At 40.5% G+C, this 24,478-nt stretch overlaps 1 protein-coding gene across 7 annotated transcripts in view; it reads left to right on the top strand.

Annotated features, from left to right (window-relative positions):
- YWHAE (tyrosine 3-monooxygenase/tryptophan 5-monooxygenase activation protein epsilon) overlaps positions 1-24,478 on the top strand; it is a 54,960-nt gene that overhangs the window by 14,671 nt on the left and 15,811 nt on the right. For 2 of the 7 annotated variants that reach the window (XM_072741052.1, XM_072741068.1), the window contains exon 2: positions 10,096-10,193. The exons of 2 other annotated variants lie outside the window; for them this stretch is intronic. In XM_072741052.1, coding sequence (XP_072597153.1) covers positions 10,178-10,193 — 16 coding nt within the window. In that variant the 5' untranslated portion in view covers positions 10,096-10,177. Of the gene's footprint in view, positions 1-7,033; positions 7,070-10,095; positions 10,194-24,478 lie in introns of those variants that run through there. 3 more of the 7 variants (XM_072741047.1, XM_072741041.1, XM_026016070.2) reach the window with 2 other exon arrangements.

Below are 24,478 nucleotides of genomic sequence, written 5' to 3'. Positions count from 1 at the left end.
CCCTCAGCTATAGTTTCTATTCGATATATTTTCCGTATTTTTTTCAGTATAAATGTGTTTACATATTGGCAGAAAATCTGAAAAAGGTTGGAAGAAAACTTGTATTTTTTTAAAATAAGATTTTATTTATTCATGAGAGACACAGGGAGAAATAGAGGCAGAGACACAGGCAGAGGGAGAAGCAGGCTCCCTATGGGGAGCCCACTGTGGAACTTGATCCCAGGACCCCAAGATCACTCCCTGAGCTGAAGGCAGATTCTCAACCCCTGAGGCACCCAGGGTCCTAGAAGAAAACTTGTATTAACTGGTGTTTTCTATGCAGTAGTTTTCTGTTTTGCTGTTTCATTGTGCGTTTTTTGTTTCATTGTTTTTTATATATATCTATATCTGGTTTTAATTGATTTTGTACCCTTTTTTTTTTTACACTTAAAAATATTTAAAATTCTATGTACAACGTGGGTGGGGCTTGACTTCACAATCTTGAGACTAAGAGTTGCATGCTCCACCAATTGTGCCAGCCAGATGCCACTGGTTTTACTTAATTTTGTATCATGGACATTTTTCTTATATCATGAACTATTTGTGAATATGTTTTTTAATGATTATTTAACTCAAGTGGCATGTGAGAGGGGAGGGGCTGAGGGAAAGGGAGAGAGAATTTTGGGCTCAGATTCTGCAAGGACTCCAAGCTGGGTGCTGAGGCTGATGTGGGGCTTGGGATCATGACCTGAGATCCAGAATCAAGAGGTTGATGCTTAACCACCTAAGCCACCCAGGTGCTGCTGTTTGCAAATATTTTTTATTGGCTGTAGACATACCAACTAACATACTACTCTAAGTTTTTGGTTAGTATGTTGTTAGTAACACTGCAGTGAAATACTTATATCCAAAATAGAACTTTCTGTAATTTGGGCTATCTGCTTAGGAGAGACTCTGAGAAATGGAATTTACTGGTCAAAGTAAATAAACCTAAAGCTTTTGGCTTCTGTGCTCTCATTCTGTGAAGGGATTTTTTCATTTTACGGTACTACCAATTTATGAACATGCAGTGTATGATTTTTTCCTACAAAACTCATGTATTTAAATATTTTAAATGTTCCTTAAAATGTGAAATGCATACTTTTAATTACAAAATCTAAAATAAAATGTAAGAAAGCTAAACAGTGCAACCCTATTAAATATATACTGATAGCTACACTGCTCTGCCTGAAGTAACTTGTAAATGGTTTGAATATACTTTGAGAACTTTTCTTTTTGCTCATGTCAATGCATGTATAAACACAGAAATTTACTTTGTTTTATGGATACCAACGTGCTATTGATTTAACATGCATTATTATTTTAAATAATACTAATAAATAAAAATGCTGCCAGTTGGCACCATTGACACATCAGTAAGAAAAATCTGTATTTCATTGATGTTAATGTGAAAAAATGTTTCCTGGGACACCTGGGTGGCTCAGCGGTTGAGCATCTGCCTTTGGCTCAAGGGTGTGATCATCCAGGGATCAGGTCCCACATGGGGCTCCCGGTGAAGAAGCCTGCTTCTCCCTCTATATCTCTGCCTCTCTAGGCTCATAAATAAATGAAAAAAATCTTTAAAAAAGAGAAAAATGTTTCCTAAAATAGGTGATGTGAACATCTGTATTATGTTTTTTTGTGGAAACATCTATATTATTTAGCAACATGCCTTTTTCCCTCAACAAAACATTGTGAATATAAAAAAAAAAACTTTAGGGGCACCTGGGTGGCTCAGTTGATGAAGCATCTGACTTTCTTTTGGCTCAAGCAAGCCATCCATGATCTCAGGGTTTTGAGATCCACTCGGCATGGAGTCCGTTTAAGATTTACTCTCTGCCCCTCCCCCCCAAAAAGCTTTAAAAGCAAATTGGATGGTTTTAGCCAGATTAACATGTAAACTTATTTTTTAAAGGTTTTATTTATTTATTTATTCATGAGAGATACAGAAAAAAAATGCTGCCAGTTGGCACCATTGACACATCATAAAAAAAAAAAAAATGCGAGGCAGAGACATAGGCAGAGGGAGAAGCAGGCTCCACGCAGGGAGCCCAATGCAAGACTGGATCCCTGGACTCTGGGACCATCCCCCGGGCTGAAGGCAGACGCTTAACTGCTGAGCCACCCAGATGTCCCCAAAACTTGTTTAATTTAGATTTAAACTAGTTTAATCTAGGTCGGTGTAACCTCTTTTTTTTTTTTTTTTTTTTTTTTTTTTAGTGTCAGTCTAATCTCTATAAAAAATAAAAACTAAAGGAATTTTAGTGTGCAGCCAGGATTGAGAACCCCTGGAATCCATCAGTGTTTCTCATGTGCCTCACTGAGTTTGCTTATTGAAAATTTAGGCATTTGGTCTGTACTCAAATTTAATGCATGTCTCTGGTGGATATACAGCTGGGGTTAGACTAGATGATGTTGTAATGTTTCTTTCTGCAGGCTGTCTCAGCTGTTTCTCAGCCTTAAGTAATTAATTGCCAGGGATTGAGTTTTAGAATATTGGAAGCTATGTAGCTATACTATATAGCTTTTTGTCTATTTTTTTCTGTTTAACTTTTAACAGACAGTAGTTAATGGTTATGTGGATATATTTTCCCAGTATTGAAAGATTAGTTACTGCCTTGCAAATGATGGAATTTCACCATTAATTTAACCTCTTTTTTAGTTTTTTGGAATTTATTTTTAAGTAGGCTCCATGCCCAATGTTGGGTTTGAACTCAAAACCTTGAGATTGAGAGTTGGGTGCTCTACTGATTGAGCCAGACAGGCACTCACTCCATAGAAGTTTAGGCTTAAATTTAGCTATAAGTGCTAATCAAATTTTTTTTTTTTAATTTTTTTAAATTTTTATTTATTTATGATAGTCATAGAGAGAGAGAGAGAGGCAGAGACACAGGAGGAGGGAGAAGCAGGCTCCATGCACCGGGAGCCCGACGTGGGATTCGATCCCGGGTCTCCAGGATCGCGCCCTGGGCCAAAGGCAGGCGCCAAACCGCTGCGCCACCCAGGGATCCCGCTAATCAAATTTAAACTGACTTAAAAGGGATGCCTGGGTGGCTCAGGTCTGCCTTTGGCTCAGGGCGTGATCTCAGGATCCAGAATCCTGCATGGAGCCTGCTTCTCTCTGCTTGTGTCTCTGTGTGTGTGTGTGTGTGTGTGTGTGTCTCATGAATAAATAAATAAAATCTTAAAAAAAAAAACCTGACTTTAAAAATACTATTTACCTTGTTTTATTTATTTTTTATTTATTTAAAGACTTTATTTATTTATTCATCAGAGAGAGAGAGGTAGAGACACAGGCAGAGGGAGAAGCAGGCTCCATGCAGGGAGCCCGACCTTGGACTCGATCCCAGTTCTCCAGGATCATGCCCTGGGCTGAAGGCGGTGCTAAACCGCTGAGCCACCAGGGCTGCCCCTATTTATCTTGTTTTAGAGTTGCACTGCATTTCTTAGGGACTTCTTAATGTTTCTTCCCTTCATTTACTGTAGCTTGTTAATTTCTATCATTTTTCCCTGTATTGGTTTCTGTATTTTTTTTTTAAGATTCCGTTTTATTTTAGAGAGAGGGAAAGAGTTGTGTGTGTGCACAAGCTAGAGAGCAACAGAGGGAGAGGGACAAGCAGACTCCTCACTGAGCACAGCCAGATGTGGGACTCTCCTACAACCCTGAGATCATGACCTGAACCAAATCAAAAGTTGGATGCTCAAAACACTGAGCCACCCACGTGCCCCTGTTCTTAGGCTTTTTAATCAATAAGTATTTATTTAGTGAGTTTTGGGAATGAGTTTCCCCTTGTGAATGATAAAAGAATTTATCATTATACCTAATAAAGAGCTTACAGTCTAATTTAAGGAAAATTGTGTTTAAAAACAAGAATGAGGGGGCACCTGGGTGGCTCAGTTGGTTAAGCATCTGCTTTTGGCTCAGGTCATGATCTCGCCGTCCTGAGGTCTGCGGTTGAGCCCTGTAGGTTTCCTTGCTGAGCGGGGAGTCTGTTTCTCCCTCTTCCCCTGCCTCTCACCCCTCAATTTTTTTTTTAAGATTTTATTTATTCATAAGAGACACAGAGAGAGGAGGGGCAGACATAGGCAAAGGGAGAAGCAGACTTCATGCAGGGAGCCTAATGTGGGACTCCATCCCAGGACTTCGGGATCACACCGTGAGCTGAAGGCAGACACTCAGCCGCTGAGCCACCGAGGTGTCTCTCAAATAAAATCTTGTTGTTTTTTTTTTAAAGATCTTATTTATTGGGCAGCCCCGGTGGTGCAGCGGTTTAGCGCCGCCTGCAGCCCAGGACGTGATCCTGGAGACCCTGGATCGAGTCCCACGTCAGGCTCTCTGTATGGTGCCTGCTTCTCCCTCTGCCTGTGTCTCTGCCTCTCTTTCTCTGTCTCTATGAATAAATAAATAAAATCTTAAAAAAAAAAGATCTTATTTATTTATTCATGAGAGAGACACATGAGAGAGGCAGATGCACAGGAAGAGGGAGAAGCAGGCTCCATGCAAGGACGACCCCAGTGTGGGACTCGATCCCTATCCCAGGGTCATGCCCTGAGCCAAAGGCAGAAGTTCAACCACTGAGCCACCCAGGCATCCCTCAAGTTAAAATCTTAAAAAAAAACAACAACAACAGGACTGATTATTGCTAACTTCCGTGACCCAGGAATTTCAGAAGAGGGGAATTGAAGGCATATGGGCTGTGGTTATCAGGGAAATCCTGAATTACTCAGATAGAGATGAGTAGGTATTCATTGTGGTGGATAAGATTTGAGTGGTGGGGAGATCCCTGGGTGGCTCAGCGGTTTAGCGCCTGCCTTCGGCCCAAGGAGTGATCCTGGAGTCCTGGGATCGAGTCCCGCATCAGGCTCCCCTTCATGGAGCCTGCTTCTCCCTCTGCCTGTGCCTCTCTCTCTCTGTCTCTCATGAATAAATAAATAAAATCTTAAAAAAAAAAAAAAAGATTTGAGTGGTGGGAGAGGGAGGTTCTTTCAGGTATCATCAAAACTACAGTATTGGAATTAAGCATATGGAGCTTAAGAATGGAGTATCTGAGCTAGAAAGAGGAAATGGACTCAGATTATTGCAAAAGGTTGTATTTATTTAGGTTTAGATTCTAAATTCTGTTCTTTATTTAGCTCATTACTACATCAAGTACGTTGTTAACATTTCTCTAAAGGGCTTATATCCTCCTGGATTCCTCCTTCCCCCTTTAAAAAATAAAAAAATATTGTTATTTAGATTTTATTTATTTATTCATGAGGGACAGAGAGAAAGAGAGAGAGAGAGGCAGAGACACAGGCAGAGGGAGAAGCAGACTCCATGCGGGGAGCCCGACGTGGGACCTCGACCCTGGGTCACCAGGATCAGGCCCTGGACCAAAGGCGCTAAATAGCTGAGCCACCCGAGCTGCCTTTTAAATCTGGAAGACAGGCAAGCAAAGAAAAGTATTTTTATATAATGCTGAGTTATATTTTGTGCTAGAGAATTTGTCTGTGGCACTCTTCATTTAAATCTCAGAACCCAGTGAGACGTGGGTATCTCTCAAGCTGTATATGAGGAAACAGGAAACTCAAAGAGGTGAAATAGCATGTATGTCAATACCTATTCCAGAATGAAAGCCTCATCTAAATCTTTCTGGCTGTAAAGGTGGTGGTTTTCTCGTATGCTAGGTTTCTTAAAGTGTGTGTCTTTTGGTCCACCTAATAAGAGTACAAATGGTATATAGATTTGACAAGAACAGTGAAAATGTTACTGAATAGAATAGGACCTCTTAGGGAGGCTTCCCAGTTCACCTATTTTCTTTTTTAAAAATCCTGTTAGTAGTACCCAACACAAAATATACTTCTTTATTTATTTTTTAAAAAAAATTTATTTATTTTAGAGCATATTTGCCTACAGGGGAGCGGCAGATGGAGAGGAAAGAGAGAAACCCAAGCAGACTCCAAGCTGAGCATAGAGCTCGATGTGGGGCTTGATCCCACAAACCTGAGGTCACAACCTGAGCTGAGTTGGATGCTTAACTGATGGGGCCACTCAGGCGTCCCCAGAAAGTATACTTCTAAGTCAGTTCACTTTTTTTTTTTTTTAAAGATTTTATTTATTTATTCATGAGAGAGAGAGAGGGGCAGAGACGTAGGCAGAGGGAGAAGCAAGCTCCTTGCAGGGAGCCCTATGTGGGACTGGACCCCAGGACTCTAGCTTAGGATCACTCCCTGAGCTGAAGGCAGATGCTCAACCATTGAGCCACCCAGGCATTCCCTAAATCAATTCTTAATCCTGTCCACTTTAAGCTGTTTAGCCGTTTGCTTAAAGTAAAAATCCCAGGAGCAATTTCCAAATCTTGATAAGTTGTTTACTTTAAATTATTCCTTCCTTATATTCTTTCCTTTATAACTGCTCTCGCGCCCCTCTTCCTCTTTAAGTAATCTTTACATTCAATATGATGCTTGACCTTGTGACCCTAAGATCAGGAGTTGTTTGCTCTATTCACTAAGCCAGCCAGATGCACCTTTATAATTTTTCTTAACTGACTCTTAGACCATATATCCTGGGGCTCCTGGCTTGCTCAGTTAGCAGAGCATGTGACTCTTGATCTCAGGGTCATGAGTTCAAGCTCCACACTTGAGCCTACTTAAAAAATACATTTCTTGGAATGCCTGGGTGGCTCAGCAGTTGAGCATCTGCCTTTGGCTCAGGGCATGATCTTGGGGTCCTGGGATGGAGTCCTGCATCTGGCTCCCTGCAAGGAGTCTGCTTCTTCTGCCTGTGCCTCTGCCTCTCTCTCTGTCTCTCATGAATAAATAAATCTTTAAAAATATATCTCCTCAATATTTTGCAGGTTTTAACTAAACATGTCTAGTGATTATTGCAATACCATTTTATCTTCCTTGGGAAACATAGGTGATACAAGAAAGCTTACTTCAAGTTTTTTATTGTACTCTTAGATCTTTTCTACATTATTTGCTGTTGGAATGAAAGTAATTCAGGCTTTTTTTTTTTTTTTTTTTTAAGGTGTGCCTGGGTGGCTCAGTCATGTGTCTGCCTTCAGATCAGGTCATGATCCCAGGGTCCTGGGATCTAACCCTACATTGGACTTCTGCTCAGTTTGCTTTTCCCTCTCCATTTGCCCCTTCCCCTGCTTTCTCTCGCATGTGTGCTTTCTCTCTCTCAAGTAAATAAAACCTTTTTTTTTTTAAAAAGTTTTTGGAGGGTGGTGCCTGGGTGGCTCTGTTAGTTGGACTCTATTGGTTCAGCTCAGGTCATGATTTTGGGTTCTTGGGATCAAGCTCTGTATTGGACTTTGTATTCAGTGGGGATACTACTTAAGGATTCTCTCCTACACCCTCCACCCCCATGCTTGCTCTCAAGTAAATCTTTTTTTTAAACTAAGTTTTTTTAATAGATTAAATTATAGTTTTGAGTAATGTAAAATCTTTTTTAAAAGATTTTATTTATTTATTCATGAGAGACACAGAGAGGGGCAGAGACACACAGGCAGAGGGAGAGGCAGGCTCCATGCAGGGAGCCTGACGTGGGACTCCATCCCGGGTCTCCAGGATCACGCCCTGGGCTGAAGGCAGCACTAAATGGCTGAGCTGAGTAATGTAAAATCTTAAGGTGTGTTTTAGCATCCCATAGAGTCCTTAAATGATTTGGAAGCATACTTGTACAAGTGCAAATAGCCGTTAAAATGATGGCACCACACCCTTTGAGTAGACTGGAGCCGCCAAACAAAAAATTGTTTATTTTTAAAAGATTTGAGACCGATTGAAAGTGTGAACAGGGGGAGGGCCAGCAGGCCAGGATAAGAGAATCCCAAGGGGACTCCCTGCTGAGGATGGAGCCAGAGTTGGGGCTTGATCTCTCGACCCTGAGATCAGGATCTGAACCAAAACCAGGAGTCAGATGTTGAACTGACTGTGCCACCCATGTGCCGCAATATACATAATTTTCTACCAAAATGCCCTAACTGGGAAGTTTAGGTGGCTAGTTGGTAAAGCTTCTGATTCTTTTTTTTTTTTTTTTTTTAAAGCTTCTGATTCTTGATCTCAGCTCAGGTCTTGATACTCAGGGTTGTGAGTTTGAGCCCAGTGTCATGGAGCTTATTTTAAAAAGAATGAAAGAAATGCCCTTAGGGATTTCATGAGAACCAGAAGTATACAAGTAAAAACTGCTGCTTCTGTAAATCTAGTAAAACATTTCCTGTCATTATTCCTTTTTTTTTTTTTTTAAGATTTTATTTATTCATAGAAACACAGAGAGAATGAGAGGCAGAGACATAGGCAGAGGGAGAAGCAGGCTCCATGCAGAGAGCCTGACATGGTACTCGATCCAGGGTCTCCAGGATCACGCCCTGGGCTGCAGGCGGTGCTAAACCGCTGCGTCACTGGGGCTGCTGCCCTCATTATTCCTTTTTAAGTAAAGATTGGTATGGTATGAATCTTAGAGTATCTTGGAATACCTCCTCCCAGTAATCTTGCGTACTTCTTTTTTATAAATAATAGTAAAAACAATTTAACCGGGACGCCTGGAAGGCTCAGTAGTTGAGAGTCTACGTTCAGCTCAGGTCGTGATCCTGAGGTCTTGGGATCAAGTCCCGCATCAGGCTCCCTGCAGGGAGTCTGCTTCTCCCTTTGCCTATATCTCTGCCTCTCTGTGTTTCATAAATAAATAGGTAAAATCTAAAAAAAAAACAAGCAGCAAAAAGACATTTTAGATTGTTGCTTTAATTGCTGATACCATGGACAAAATTTGTGGTCTTCATTAATTACTCATAATTCCTATGTGTAGCTCTTTTAAATAATGTCTGATTTGACTTGACAGCCTTTTTTTTCTCCCCAAGCATTGATTGATTTATTTTAGAGAGTGGGAGAGGGAGAGAGAATCTCAAGCAGACTCCAAGCATAAAGCCCAAGACAGGGCTTACTCTCACAACCCAGAGATCACTACCTGAGCCCAAACCAAGAGTCTGACGCTGAACCAGCTGTGCCACACAGGTGCCCCAGTTTGACAGCCTCTTTTATTTTCGTGTGGCTTCATTGGCTTTTCTTTTGATGTGCTGTAACGCTTCCTCCCCTCTTTTCCCAACTTTTCTACTTAGGTGGAAAGGCCTTGTGAGCTGTTGCTATCATTGAAACTTAAGCAGAACTTATTTAATTATAGAGGCAGTGAAAACCCCTCTCCTGATAATTTTGTTTTTCCCTCTTTTGCTTTGACCAGGAATCCTCAACTATGAAAAGGCATAGCTCCTCACTTAAGAAACCTTTGTTGTGTGAAGTCTCTGAAATTTGGAAGTAATTTGGTTCCCAGACATACCTATCCTGTCCTTTGAAAATACAGAATTTTTACTCAAAATATAGGTCAAATCAATCCCCCTCATCCCCCAGGCTTATCCATTCTTTAGAAAGAGTTTAAAACATGTTTACACCCTGCTTTTGTGTTTTCAATTTTGAGATGCTAAGCAAATTACATCCAGGATACTTTGCCTTCCAGAATCTTAAGGGATTGTTTAAAAATTATGTGCTAGTAGCTTCTCTGAAGATGAAAATTATCCTTTAGCTGTTACATTAAATATGTGCATGCATATGAAGGATACTTTACTTCCATGGCAACCTCAGAACATGAATAAATCCTAAAGGGGCAGGATGCCTACCCCCTCTGTGTAGACAGATTCTCTGGTAGAGTCCCTTCTTTTTATTCCTTAATTTCTAAAGTGCATCTCTTTAGAAGTAAGTACTGAAATTTTATCTTAGGTCTTATTTCTCCCTTTGGCCCTTAATCTAGCAATTCTCCAAATTTATTTGCTGGCACAGGTTTGGATTTATGTTTTTTATTCATTTGGGCCTCTCCTACCTCCCATGCAGACATCAGGTTTTCCTTTGCTGCTGTACTTAATTCCCTTTTTAGCCCAGAAGATACAAATATTTTTTTCCACATATAGTGCAAGAGACATTATCTTCATGCAGGGGTCTCTGCTCTCACTGTTAATAGTATCTCTGGTAATTAATCATATAATGAGAACATTGCTAAATTTAAGCTATTGACACTCTCCTAAGTTCACTTCTTTTTTATCATCAAAGGATAAAATACCTTTTTGCAGAAGCTGGGAAAATACTACAAGATGTTTTTTCTCTTCCTTCTTGCTGTTCTCTTCTAGTGCAAATGGCTTTCTGTGATGGTAAGTCTTCTCTATTATATTTGTCCTTATTTTTAGGTTTTTAGTTATTTGGGAAGTGTCTGAGGTAATAATCCTCACATGATAAGGGAAAACTCAAGGTGAGGGAAAGATTGTGGCATTTTATTGGAATGTACAGGTCTTAGACTGCCACTTAAAATTGCACAGATTTTCCTTTATTGGTAGAAGTATTCTTCATAGAAATATTTTTGTCTGAGGAGGTGAAGACTTGTTTGTTGATACATGCATATAAAATACATTCTGGTAGATCCCAGAGTAACAGGTTCAAACAACCAGGCCTGAGAAGTAATAATTAGTCTATAGAGGTTTTTTACTCAGATGATTTTTATAATTACACCAAGGTGAAATTTAGAGAGTTTTATAATTTACAGAGGTACCTTGCTCCCCGCCCCCGCAACCCCCCATGATGTTTCTGCATCAACACTAAGATAGCTTTTCATTCTTTCCATTTGACATGGAGATTTGGGAAACTTGCCTTCATGCAAGCCAGTCTTTTTTTTTTTTTTTAAATTTTATTTATTTATTTATGATAGTCACACAGACACACAGAGAGGGGGGGGGGGCAGAGACATAGGCAGAGGGAGAAGCAGGCTCCATGCACCGGGAGCCCGACGTGGGATTCGATCCCGGATCTCCAGGATTGCGCCCTGGGCCAAAGGCAGGCGCTAAACCGCTGCGCCACCCAGGGTTCCCCGTGCAAGCCAGTCTTTGCAGGAATTCCTTTCAACAGTCTTGAGTCAACTGAATATTCCACTGTCATTATCATCATGTCTGTCATCCAAGTTACTTTTTATTGAGAAGGGTCCTAGTGGGGCGCCCCAGTGGCGCAATGGTTTGGTGCCGCCTGCAGCCTGGGGTGTGATCCTGGAGACCTGGGATTGAGTCCCACATTGGGTTCCCTGAGTGGAGCCTGCTTCTCCCTCTGCCTGTGTCTCTGCCTCTGTGTGTGTGGGTGTGTCTCTCATGAATAAATAGATAAAATCTTTAAAAAAAAGAGAGAGAAGGGTCCTAGAGTTTGGGACATAGCTACTTACTTCATCTTCGTTTATTTTCTCGGTGTTAAAATACACAACAAAATTTATCATCTTAACCTTTTTAAAGATTTTATTTATTTCAAAGATTTACTTATTTTAGAGAGGGAATGAGGAAGGGGGAGGGGCAAAGGGGAGAGAGAATCCCAAGCAGACTCCCAGCCAAATGTAGCCTGATTCCGGGCTCTATTATCCAGGGCCATGAGATTCTACCTGAGCCAAAACCAGGAGTCAGTTGGCTTAACTGACTGAGAAACCAAGGCACCCCGAGATTTTATTTCTTTATTAGAGAGCAAGCACACATGTGTTGGAGGAGGGGCAGTTGGAGAGGGAGAGAGAATCCCAAACACATTCCATGCCAAGCACAGAACCAATGTGGAGCTTGATCCCAGGGCTGCGATGACAGTCTGAGCCAAAATCAGTCTGATGATCAACCAACTGAGCCACCCAGGTGCCCCCATCTTAACCGGTTTTTAAAAAAACATTTTAAAATTCATCCGTGTTGTAGCATATTGCAGAATTTCCTTTTTTTTTTTTTTTTTTAAGATTTTATTTATTCATGAGAGGCACAGAAAGAGGAAGAGGGAGAAGCAGGCTCCAAGCAGGAAGAGGGAGCCTGATGTGGGACTTGATCCTGGGATCATGCCCTGAGCCAAAGGCAGACACACTCAACCGCTGAGCCACCCAAGTGTCCCTCAGGGGACTCTTTTTTTTCTTTTTTTAAAGTAATGACTTTATTAATAAATATACATCCATATGATGATGTAGATACAAATCATGAACACTATTCCATTCCCATACACATAATTGCACAGGAGTAGCTCAAGTTCATGGACAGCTCAGGGGACTCTTTAGGGGACAAATATAAGTTTTCTACTAAATACTGGGTGCAGGAGAAAAGGTCTATTGAAAATGCTGAGAAAGGATTCAGAATCCCTGGTCCTACCTAGAGGGAAGCTTTAAAGATTTCATTTACCTTTGACCCACCAGAATATATGTCCTTTTTTCCTTTTTTTAAAGATTTTGTTTATTAGCGTGCACATGAGACAGGAAGGGGCAGAGGGAGGGGGAGAAGCAGAATTCTCCCTGAGCAGGGAGCCACATGCAGGATTTGATCCCAGGACCCTGGGCTCATGACCTGAGCTGAAAGCAGAAGCTTAACTGACTGAGCCACCCAGGTGCCCCTATATCAGTCTTTTTATTTAACTTAATTTGGCATCTTTATTTTTTCATCAAATGTTTGTGTATTAGATAATGTGGCATTAGATATTGTGCTCTTTGGGGAATAAACATGAAGACACACAGTTCATGCCTTTTTAGGAAAGTAATTCTTTTTTTAAGGAAGGTAATGTTTATTGGAGAGAAAAACAAATGTGAACAAATTGGAAAGCACAGGAAGGCTTTACAGAAAAGATGTTTTAGTTTGTTTTTTATTTTTTTTAATTTTTTTTTTTTTATTTGTTTATGATAGAGAGAGAGAGGCAGAGACACAGGCAGAGGGAGAAGCAGGCTCCATGCACTGGGAGCCTGACGTGGGACGGGTCTCCAGGATCGCGCCCTGGGCCAAAGGCAGGCGCGAAACCGCTGCGCCACCCAGGGATCCCCAGATGTTTTAGTTTGATTCAGAGGAATGAATAGTTTCCCAGGCAGAGGAAGGGTCATTGGCCAACTGATTGACCTCTACATAAAGCAAATCAAAGTCCTCTCTAGAATTTTGACTGGACCTTTTTTTTTGTTTTGTTTAAAGATTTTTTTTTTTTTTTAAATAGTGAGACACACACAGAGAGAGAGAGGCAGAGACACAGGCAGAGGGAGAAGCAGGCTCCATGCAGGGAGCCTGACATGGAGGAACTTGAATCAGGTCTCCAGGATCAGGCCCTGGGCTCAAGGTGGCACTAAACCGCTGAGCCACCCAGGCTGCCCCTTGACAGAAGCTTTTTAAGGCAGTGTCTGATGCTCTGGTCCTTTTCTACTCTTGGGGTGATTATTTGTGTTTGGATTTCATTGTGTTTGGATTTAAGGATTTCTTCTTTCTTTCTTTCTTTCTTTCTTTCTTTCTTTCTTTCATTTATTTATTTATTTATTTGGATTTCTTGTTTCTATGAGCACTTTACTTGGAAATTTAGTTGAAGGTGGTGGTTAAGAGTTCAGGGACTTACGTTAGATGCAGTTTGAATTCTGGTTTTATCACTTACTAGCTATGTGAGTTGAGGCAAGTTATTCAACTTCAAGGTTTTTTTTTTTTTTTTGGTCTTTAATAAGTCAGGATTATGTTTTTTAACAGCTGGCAAACATTTTTCCTATATTGGGAGTAATTATGGGTTATGACCCTATATGCTTCTTAAGTACAAGGTACATTAGTTCTGGCAGCCAGTACAGTGCCTGCTCGTTTTCCTATGCTGATTCTGAACAGTTTGCTTCTTTCCTGATCCTGGATCTCATTAGGAACTATAGAATCAGGCTTTGTGGTAACTTGTCAGTCTAATAGGTAGAAACACACCCTCTTATAGATTGGTACTTTACAAGATTATAAGGCTATTGAATCTCAGCAGAGACTTGCTTTTCCAGGTGTCAAGGACAGTCTTGGGAGAATCATGTTTACTGGAATGTTGATGTAGAAATACAAGTGGCATGGGAGTATCTGCTAAGCATTGGCATTATGCTTTTTGTAGATAATTTTCCTGGAGGGTTAACTTGGTGGAAAAATGTGCTTTGAACCGGAATACACATTTTAATGTATTAAGCTTGTGTCTCTTGTCATTGCAAGCATTTATTGCATCTGTTCTTAGAAAAGAGAGGATCCTGGGGCACCTGGGTAGTTGGCTCAGTTGGCTGAGCATCTAACTCTTGGTTTTAGTCAGGTCATGATGATCTCAGAGTCCTGAGATGGAGCCCTGTAGCAGACACCACACTCAGTGGAGAGTCTGCTTGAGATTCTTTCCCCCCTTGCTTGCACTCGCCTTCCCCCTAAAAATAAATAAATACATCCTTAAAAACAAGCAAAGGGTCCTGTCAGTTACACTTTTAATGGGGAAAAAAAAAGAATGGATCCCCATTCAGATGAAGTCAAGTAAATATTCAAACTTGGGGTAATGGGATTAGATCACAGTACAGCTCTGGAGTCAGATTGCCTGGGTTGGTATTGTAATCTGCTGAATTTGTGATTTTGAGCAAGTTTAACATCCATATTCTTCAATTTCCTCATAAAACGAGGATAATACTGCTACCTACTTCAAAGGTTTATTGTGGAAATTATTATTTTTTTAATTTATTTTTTATTGTGGAAATTAAATGCATTAATACATACAAAGCATTTGCAGCAGTGCCTGGCATGATGTGTTTTATTTGTGAATGAGTTTATTGAATGAATACTTCAAAGAGCAAAACTAAGAACCAAAGCTGAATTAAGGTCAGGGTGAAAAATAATGGGACTCTCTTTCTGGCAGATAGTCCAGTAGTCAAGCTGGTTTAATGTAATAGATGTCTAACTGGGCTATTACACAGTGAAGGGAAATTACCTGGAACCAAACAGACTTCTCATTAGTGTGTTTACGATGCCTTTTCAGTTGTGAATATTAGAAATTTCAGTTTCTGTAATGTGATTTTCGATCAGCTACCCATTGTCTTTAAACTTTACTGGAAGTCTCTAAAATTTTGCTGCCTAGATTTTATGTACCAAACTGCCAACACATCCACATGTAGTCATTGACTCTTCCATTCTCTAGTTCATAAGTTATGATCATACCTGCTGCAAACAGATTTGACAGCCATACTCCGTTTTAGAAATACTCGGATCACACTGATGAAAATAGTTGTTGCAAAGATGATTTTATGAAATACTAGTATGTTAAGAATTTTAAATGAGTATAATTCTGTTAATCCTCTGCTGATGGTGGTTTTGAGGTTGTGGCCAGTTTTGGGTAAAATCAGAGCTTTCACATCAAGGTTTGGGATATGTTATAGTTAGGATCATGTTTCTTTTGCTGGTGTTAAAAGGGTGAGGATGACACCATGGTCCTCATGAGAGCTTCACTATAGTCATAATTTGTGCAAATTTGTACAAAGCATTGATAGTAGGAAGTGTTTTTCTTTTCTGATTCATGCTACTACTCTCCCTTAATCTACCTTCAGGAATGGAGAAATTCCTGAAGATGAGGGGCTGAGAAGAGTATTTAGAGTTTTAAAACCAAATAGCATAAGTAACTCCTGGAGTACCTAGATGGCTCAGTTGGTTAAGCATCAGACTTTTTTTTTTTTTTTAATATTTTATTTATTTATTCATGAGAGACAGAGAGAGAGGCAGAGACACAGGCAGAGGGAGAAGCAGGCTCCATGCAGGGAGCTTGATGCGGGACTCGATCCCGGGACTCCAGGATCACACCCTTGGGCCCAAGGCAGGCACCAAACCGCTGAGCCACCCAGTGATCCCAGCATCAGACTCTTGATTCAACTCAGGTCATGATCTCAGGGTCATGGGATTGTCCTGCCTTCATGGGGAGTCTGCTTGAGAGTCTCTCCCTCTGCCCCTCCCCTGCTTTCATGTACACACCTCTATTCTTTCTCAAATTAAAAAAAAAAAGTTGACAGCATTTGAATATTTTCCAAAGAACATACACAAATGGCCAGTAAGTACTTGAAAAACTGCTCAGCATCGTTAGCCGTCAAAGAAATCAAAGTCATCACTAAGGTGATTTTTTTTTTTTTTTTTTTTTTAAGGAAACTAACAAATGTTAGAGGATGGAGAAATTAGAATCCTCCTATATTGCTGGTAGGAATGTAAAAATAGTGCGTGCCATGTGAAAAAGTTTGGCAGTTCTTCAAAAAGTTACTGTAATGACTCTGTAGTTCCATTCTTGGCTATATACAAAAGAGACCTGAAAGCATACTTGAATAAACTATGTTCATAGCATTATTCATAATAGCCCAAAAGTGAAAATTCAACTCAAATATCCATTAACTATAAATATATAAATGTGGTGTATCCATATTATATTGTTAGGTGCTGCACTCTGGGTGAACCTAGAGATGTGCTAAGTGAAAGAAGTCAGTTACAAAAGACAGTGTATTACAGGCATACTTGGAGATATTGAGGGTTTGGTTCTGGACTACTGCAAAAAATGAACATTGCAATAAGCGAGTCACATGGATATTTTTGATTTGTCATTGCCTGTAAAAGTTATGTTTACAATATACTATAGTCTGTTTTTTAAGATTTTATTTATTTATTTAGATTTTATTTATTTATTCATCAGAGACATAGGCAGAGGGAGAAGCAGGCTCAATGCCAGCAGCCCGACGCGGGACTCGATCCCGGGACTCCAGGGTCGGCCCTGGGCCAAAGGCAGGCGCTAAACCGCTGAGCCACCCAAGGATCCCTATTTTTTTATTTTTTAAGAGAGAGCGTGAGCACGCAGAGCGGAGAAACAAATTCCCCTCTGAGCAGGGAGCCCTATGTGGGGCTTAATCCCAGGACCTGGAGATCGCAACCTGAGCCAAAGGCAGACATTTAACCAACCTAGCCACCCAGGCGCACCCTGGATGGTAGAATTTCTTTCAAAATTGAGTCAGGCTTCTTAAACCCTGCCACTGCTTTATCAACTAAATCTAAGTACTGTTCTAAATGCTTTGATGTTATTTCAGTAGTCTTAACCAGGAGTAAATTCCACCTCAAGAAACTGTTTTCTTTTTTCCGTTCATAAGAAGCAACCTAACTTGTTAGTTTTATCATGAAATCGAAGCAATTGAGTCAGCCTTTAAACCAACTTTATTTTGTTGTTTTTTAAGTTAATGTACAGTTTACACACAATGTTAACACTAGTTTCAGGTTTACAGTGTAGTGATTCAACAACTCTAGTCTATGCTCACCACAGGTGTAGCTGCCATCTGTCACCTTACAACACTGTTACACCCCACTGACTATATTCCCTATGCTATACCCTTCATCCCTGTGATTTGGTCATTCCATACTGGAAACCCGTACTTCCCACTCCCCTCCTACTTCCATTTTGCATATGCCTCTACTTTCTTTGCTCTGGCAACCACCAGTTTGTTTTCTGTATTTAGGGTCTGTTTTCTGCTTTTTTGTTTGTTAATTTATCTTGTTCTTGAGATTTCTTATATAGGTGAAACCATATGGTATTTGTCTTTATCTTATTTCATACTTAGCACAATACCCTCTATGTCCATTTGTGTTGCAAATGACAAGATCTCATTCTTTTTTAATGGCTGAGTAATACTCCATTATAAGGATATGTGTGTGTGTGTGTGTGTGTGTGTGTGTGTGTGTGTGTGTGTGAGAGAGATTGCTTACAAACATCTTTATCTGTCAGTGGACTCTTAAGTTGCTTCTATATCTTGGCTGTTGTAAGTAACACAGCAATAAACAGGGTGCATATATATCTTTTCATTTTCTTTGAGTAAATCGTAGTGGAATTACTAGAATATATGGTATTTCTGTTGTTAATTTTTTGAGGAATCTCCATTCTGTTTTCCACAGTGCCTATCCTATACCAGTTACCTTCCCACCAAAAATGCATTAGGGTTCCTTTCTCTCCACATGCTCACCAACACTTGTTATTTCTTTTTGATACTAGCCATTCTGACAGGTGATACATCTCATTTTGGTTTTGATTAGGTCCACTTTTTTTTTTGTTTATTTATGTAATTTCTCTACCCCACATTGGTCTTGAGCCCATGACCGCAAGATAAAGAGCCACATCCTATACTGTCTGAGCCAGCCAGGTACCCCAAGTTAGGTCCACTTCTAATTCTAGTTATTTTTTTTCTGTTTCTACCACATCAGCAGTTAACTTCCACTGAAGTCATGAACCCCACACACAAAGTCATCCATGAAAGTTGGAATCAACCTCTTCCAAAACTCCTGTTAATGGTGATCTCTATTGAACTCCTCCCCTCAGTGGTTTTTTTTTTTTTTTTTAATTATTATTAATGGGAGACAGAGAGAGGCAGAGACACAGGCAGAGAGAGAAGCAGGCTCCATGCAGGGAGCCTGATGTGGGACTCGATCCCCGGATTCCAGGATAATGCCCTGAGCCGAAGGCAGGCGCCAAACCAGTGAGCCACCCAGGCGACCCTCCCCTCAGTGTTCTTTTTTTTTTTTTTTTTTAAATTTTATTTTTATTTATGATAGGCACACAGTGAGAGAGAGAGAAGCAGAGACATAGGCAGAGGGAGAAGCAGGCTCCATGCACCGGGAGCCCGACGTGGGATTCGATCCTGGGTCTCCAGGATCGCGCCCCGGGGCCAAAGGCAGGCGCCAAACCGCTGCGCCACCCAGGGATCCCTCCCTCAGTGTTCTTAATAACATCTAGAATGTTCTTACTGTTCTTAATTGCATCTAGAAATGATGATTCCTTTCCAGAAGCTTTTCATTTCATTTTACCTGGATTCATCATCAGAGTAATCACTATGGCAGCCATAGCCTTAACAAAATTAATTCCTTTCTTCCTTAGTAAGCTCTGCACCCAACATGGGGCTTGAACTCATGACCACAAGGTCAAGAGTTCTGTGCTCTACAGACTGAACCAACCAGACACCTGGATTTAGTATGATTCTTTTTTAAAAATTTTTTTTTTTTTTTAAATTTATGATAGTCACAGAGAGAGAGAGAGAGGCAGAGAGACACAGGCAGAGGGAGAAGCAGGCTCCATGCACCGGGAGCCTGACGTGGGATTCCATCCCAGGTCTCCAGGATCGCGGCCTGGGCCAAAGGCAGGCGCCAAACTGCTGCGCCACCCAGGGATCCCGATTTAGCATAATTCTTAAAGGCCTAGGATTTTCAGGAAGGTCAGTGAGCATTCAACTTAAAATCACCAGCTGCCTTAGCCCCTACCTAAAAGAGAGTCAGCCTTTCCTTTGAAATTTTGAAGCCTGGTGTTGGCTTCTCTTTGGCTGTGAAAGTCTTAGATGGTATTGTCTTCCAATATAAGGTGGTTTCGTCTACACTGAAAAATCTGTTTAGTGTTACCACCTTTAATGATGATGGTGAGATCTGGATAACTTGCTGTAGCTTCTATGTCCCTGCTTCCTCCTTCACCTTGTTAAGGAGAAGACTTCTTCCCCTAAACCTCATGAACCTACCACTGCTGTCCTGCAACTTTTCTTCTGCAGCTTCCTCACCTGTGTCAGCCTTCATAAAATGGAAGATAGGGCCTTGCTGTGGAGTAGGAGGTTTTGGCTTAAGGGAATGTTGTGGATAGGGTAATCGTCTATCTAGACCACTAAAATGTTTTCTTTATCAGTGATAGGGGTGTTTTTTTGCCTCTATTCATTCTTGTGTTAACTGGTATAGCACTTTGTATTTCCTTCAAGAATTTTTACTTTGCACTCACAATTTGCAAATTGTTTGGTTTAAGAGGCCTAGCTTTTGGCCTGAGCTTTCAATATGCCTTAACTAAGCTTAATCATTGGTAGCTTTTGATTTATAGTGAGAGATATTGACTTTTCCTTTCACTTGATTTAGAGGCCATTGTAGGGTTATTAATTGGCCTAATTTCAGTATTGTGTCTCAGAGGATAGGTAGTCCTAAGAAGAGAGAGGGAGAGACAGTGAAGAGTGGGAAGACATGACATGGCACTGAATGGCAGGCAGGTTGGTGGAACAGAATACAACATTTATTAAGTCTATGATCTTATATGGTGTGGTTTGTGGTGCCCCAAAACAATTACAATAGTACCATCAAAGATAACTGATCACAGATCACCGTAACAAATATAATAATGAAAAATTTCAAAATATTGCAAGAATTATTGAAATGTGAACACAGAAACATGAAATGAACAAATGCTGTTGGAAAGAAGAACCTGGTAGACTTGCCCCATACAGGGTGGCCACAAACCTTCGCTTTGTAAAAAAACAAAAGCATAATAAAACAAAGTATGCCTGTATATGCTTCCATTTATATGGAATGTTTAGAGTGGTAAATCCATAGGGATGAAAGTAAGTGGTTACCTAGCTTTGAGGGAGTTGGAATTGAGTGGAGAGTGTGACTACTAATGGGTATGGAGCGTTTCTTTTTCACATGATGAATATATTCTAAAATTGGCTGTGGTCATGGTTGTACAACTTTGTGAATATACTAAGAACCACTAAATTGTACATCTTGTTTTTTTTTTTTTTTTTAAAGATTTTATTTATTTATTCATGAGAGACACACACAGAGAGAGAGAGAGAGAGAGAGAGGCAGAGACACAGGCAGAGGGAGAAGCAGGCTCCATGCAGGGAACCTGACGTGGGACTCGATCCTGGGTCTCCAGGATCACGCCCTGGGCTGAAGGCGGCTAAACCGCTGAGCCACCCGGGCTGCCCACATCTTGTTTTTTTATTTTTAAAAATATTTTTAAGTTTGTTTATTCATGAGAGACAGAGAAGCAGGTTCACCTTGGAGCAGGGAACCCAGTATGGGACTTTTGATCCCAGGACCCTGGGATCATGACCTGAGCCGAAGGTAGACACTTAACCAACTGAGCCACCTAGACACCCCTAAATTTTACATTTTAAGTGGGTGAATTGTATATGTAAATTAATAAAATCAATAAAATGAAATAGATAAAGCTGTTACTTAGGAAAGCTAGATAACTGCTTCTGTAGTTGTACTATATAGTCTTTTTTGCCTTGTTTTTGGCCTTCTAAATGAAGAGAAGGATATATTTAATTGCATTTGGGATAGGATATCATTGAGTGTTGTATTTATTTAAATTTTTATTTTATTAGAGCAAGTGAGAGAGAGTATGAGCAGGGAGAATCAGATGAAGAGGGAGAGGCTGACTTCCTGCTGAGGAGGTCGCAACGTGGGGCCTGATCCCAGAACCCTGGGATCATGACCTGAGCTGAAGGCAGATGATTAACTCACTGAGCCACCCAGGTGCCCCTCATTGAGTGCTTTAATTTCCCCCCTTTATTATTGTAAAAATATTGTTGAAATGTTGGAAAAAAAATTTGGGGATGTCTGAGTGGCTCAAGTCGGTTAAGAGTCTGCCTTTGGCTCAGGTCATGATCCCAGGATCCTGGGATTGAGCCTGCTTCTCCCTCTCCCTCTGCCTGCTGCTTCCCTTGCTTGTGCTTACTTGTGCGTGCATGTGTACTCTCAATAAATAAGACCTTTATTAAGATGCTGAAAAATTGTAGAGCATAGAAAAGGAAATGTAAATTATCTGAAATAGTACCCAGAGACATATATAATTGTTAAATTTTTGGTGGTATAGGTATTTGTGTATAGTTTTTCCCTATATAATGTTACAAAGTCCTACAGTTTAAGATAATTCATAGTCTTTTTTGGTGTAGCGAAGTTATTTTTTAAATTGCTTTGTTGGGGCCAATTTAGAAAAGCTAATTACTGGTTCTCTTCTGGGGCATTTTAATTTGCTAGTTTTTAAAAAAAATTTTTTTTCTTTTTTTAAAGAGATTTTATTTACTTATTCATGAGAGACACACAGAGGCAGAGACACAGGTAGAGGGAGAAGCAGGCTCCCTGCAGGGAGCCTGATGTGGGACTCAGTCCCAGGACCCTGGGATCACTACCCGAGCCAAAGGCAGATGCTCAACCGCTGAGCCACCCAGGCGTCCCAATTTGTTAGTTTTTGAAAATAAACTAGTATGGAAGTGATCTTGAATTTACCCTTTGACTCTGCTGCCTCTGAATTTAGCTTTTTTTTCATGGCTAGTTTAAAGGGGGGGGGGATGTTTTCAGGCTTCCACAAATGAATTAATGGTTTTGTTACTGTACTTCCTAATCATTCTTTAATGTTTCAGAATTACATTTAAAAATACATCTTATTAAAGTATTTGTATGCAATAAAATAGAACTTCTTTCCATGTACAGTTGACGAACACATAGGTTTGAACTGTGTGGGTGTACACTTATATGTGTGTGTGTGTCCCCTTCCCCCCCGTAAATCCAGTATAGTACTGTGAATGCTTTTTCTCTTGATTTTCTTTATAGCATTTTATTTTCTCTAGCTTACTTTATTATAGAATACAGTATATAATACATATAACATGCACAAATATGTGCTAATTATCAGCAAGGCTTCTGGTCAACAGATTATCAGTAAAGTTTTTGGGGAGTCATAAGGTATACTTGGATTTCAGTCTGTGACTGCTTGGTGGGTCTGCTCTCCTGTGTTGTTGTTGTTTTTTTTTTTTTTCCTCCTGTGTTATTCAAGGATTAAGCCATACAGTTAAGTGTTTGATAAATCTATTCAGATGTATAACCACCACAGCAGAGCATTCTTTTACTCTCCAAATTTCCTTTGGACACAAGCCTCCCTCATTTCACCCCCATACCACTTATTTGCTGTCTTTATAATTTTGCATTCTTAAAAAGTTATTTATCCATGAGAGCCATAGAGAGGAAGAGACATAGGCAGAGGGAGAAGCAGGCTTACTGTGGGGGGAGCCTGATGCAGTACTTGATCCCAGGACCCCAGGATCACAACCTGAGCCAAAGGCAGGCGCTCAACCACTGAGGCCACCCCCCCTCCGCCCCCTGCACTCCTAATTTTGCATTTTATATAACTTAAAGTGAATTATACAGCCTTTTCTGGTCTGGCTTTTTTCATTTAGCATGATTTCGTAACTCATCCATGTTGTTACTTGTACCCATGGTTTATTTTTTGTTCTTGAATAGTATTCCACTGTATACATGGACTTTTTGGATTGTTTTCACCTTAGCTATTTTGAATAAAGTTGCTGTGAACATTTGTGTAAAACGTCTTTGTGGAGATAAATTTTCATTTCTTTTGGGTAATACCTAGTACTAGAATTGCTGAGTCTTAGGGTGTTCCAACTGTATAAGAACTACTATACTGGGGACGCTTTGGAGGCTCAGTGATTGTCTGCTTTCGGCTCAGGGCGTGACTCTGGGGATAGAGTCCCACATTGGGCTCCCTGTGAAGAGCCTGCTTCTCCCTCTGCCCGTGTCTCTGCCTCTCTCATGAGTAAATAAATAAAATCTTAAAAGAAAAAAAACACCAAAACGACCAAACTGTTTTCAAAGACCTTACCATCTTAATGTTTCTATTAATTTCCTGATATTCCTGAAAGGATGTTTTTGAACATATTTCCCTGGGATTAAACAATTTATTATGCATTGTTTCATAAAGTTACCATCTGCATCATGTCTTAAGGTATTGCTCATGTTTAGAATGTTAATGTATGCTTAGGGTGCTTGTTAAAATGTAGATCCTGGGCAGCCTGGGTGGCTCAGCGGTTTAGCACTGCCTTCAGCCCGAGGCGTGATCCTGGAGACCCTGGATCAAGTCCCATGGCCAGCTCCCTGCATGGAGCCTGCTTCTTCCTCTGCCTGTGTCTCTGCTTGCCCTCTCTCTCTCATGAATGAATGAATGAATAAATAAATAAATAAAATCTTTAAAAAAATAAAATGTAGATCGTTGGGTCTTAAAGATTCTCAATCAGTAAAGTAGAAGAGCCATATGATAATATGGCATTTAGTCTTTTCTAAAAGCATAATTTTCATTAATGTATTTATTAGGTTACTGTTCATTGAGCTTTTTTTCGTTTTTCATTTGCATTCCATTGTTTTATCTGAAAAAATTTTTATTTTTTTAATTTTATTTTTTATTTTTTTTTAAAGATTTTATTTATTCATAGAGATGCAGAGAGAGAGAGGGAGGCGGAGGCAGAGACACAGGCAGAGGGAGAAGCAGGCTCCATGCAGGGAGCCCGACGTGGGACTCGATCCCGGGTCTCCAGGGTCACGCCCTGGGCTGCAGGCGGCACTAAACCGCTGCGCCACCGGGCTGCCCTGAAAAATTTTTTAAAGATTTGAGAGAGAGCATGCGCACAGTAGGGAGGGAGAGCAGAGCGCTCGATCTCACAACCCTGAGATCATGACCTGAGCCAGATGTTTAACTGAGCCACCCAGGTGCCCTGTTTTAAGTAGGCACCACATCCAGTGTGGGGCTTGAACTCATGGCCCTGAGATCAAGACTTAAGTGTAGATCTAGAGTCAGATACTTAACCAACTGAGCCACCCAGGAGCACTTCATGTGGATTGTGTTTGTTACCTGTTTTTTCCTTTACTTGCCTATCTCCTAAGATTTATCTGGGCCCCTTTCTTTGGTCGCCACCTAGTGGTAACAAATAGGAACCATCACGAGTTTTGCTGATGAATTGAAATTCATAGGAAGTGAACAGTGTCCCTTCTTAAGAAGGATGGAAACATCCAAAGATAAGTTTGGTTTGTATGTGTGATTA

Source organism: Vulpes vulpes, chromosome 2 (assembly GCF_048418805.1).
Source record: "Vulpes vulpes isolate BD-2025 chromosome 2, VulVul3, whole genome shotgun sequence".
Lineage (NCBI taxonomy): Eukaryota > Metazoa > Chordata > Mammalia > Carnivora > Canidae > Vulpes > Vulpes vulpes.
The sequence above is the reverse complement of the archived record's forward strand: the minus strand, read 5'-3'. Positions and strand labels throughout refer to the sequence as shown.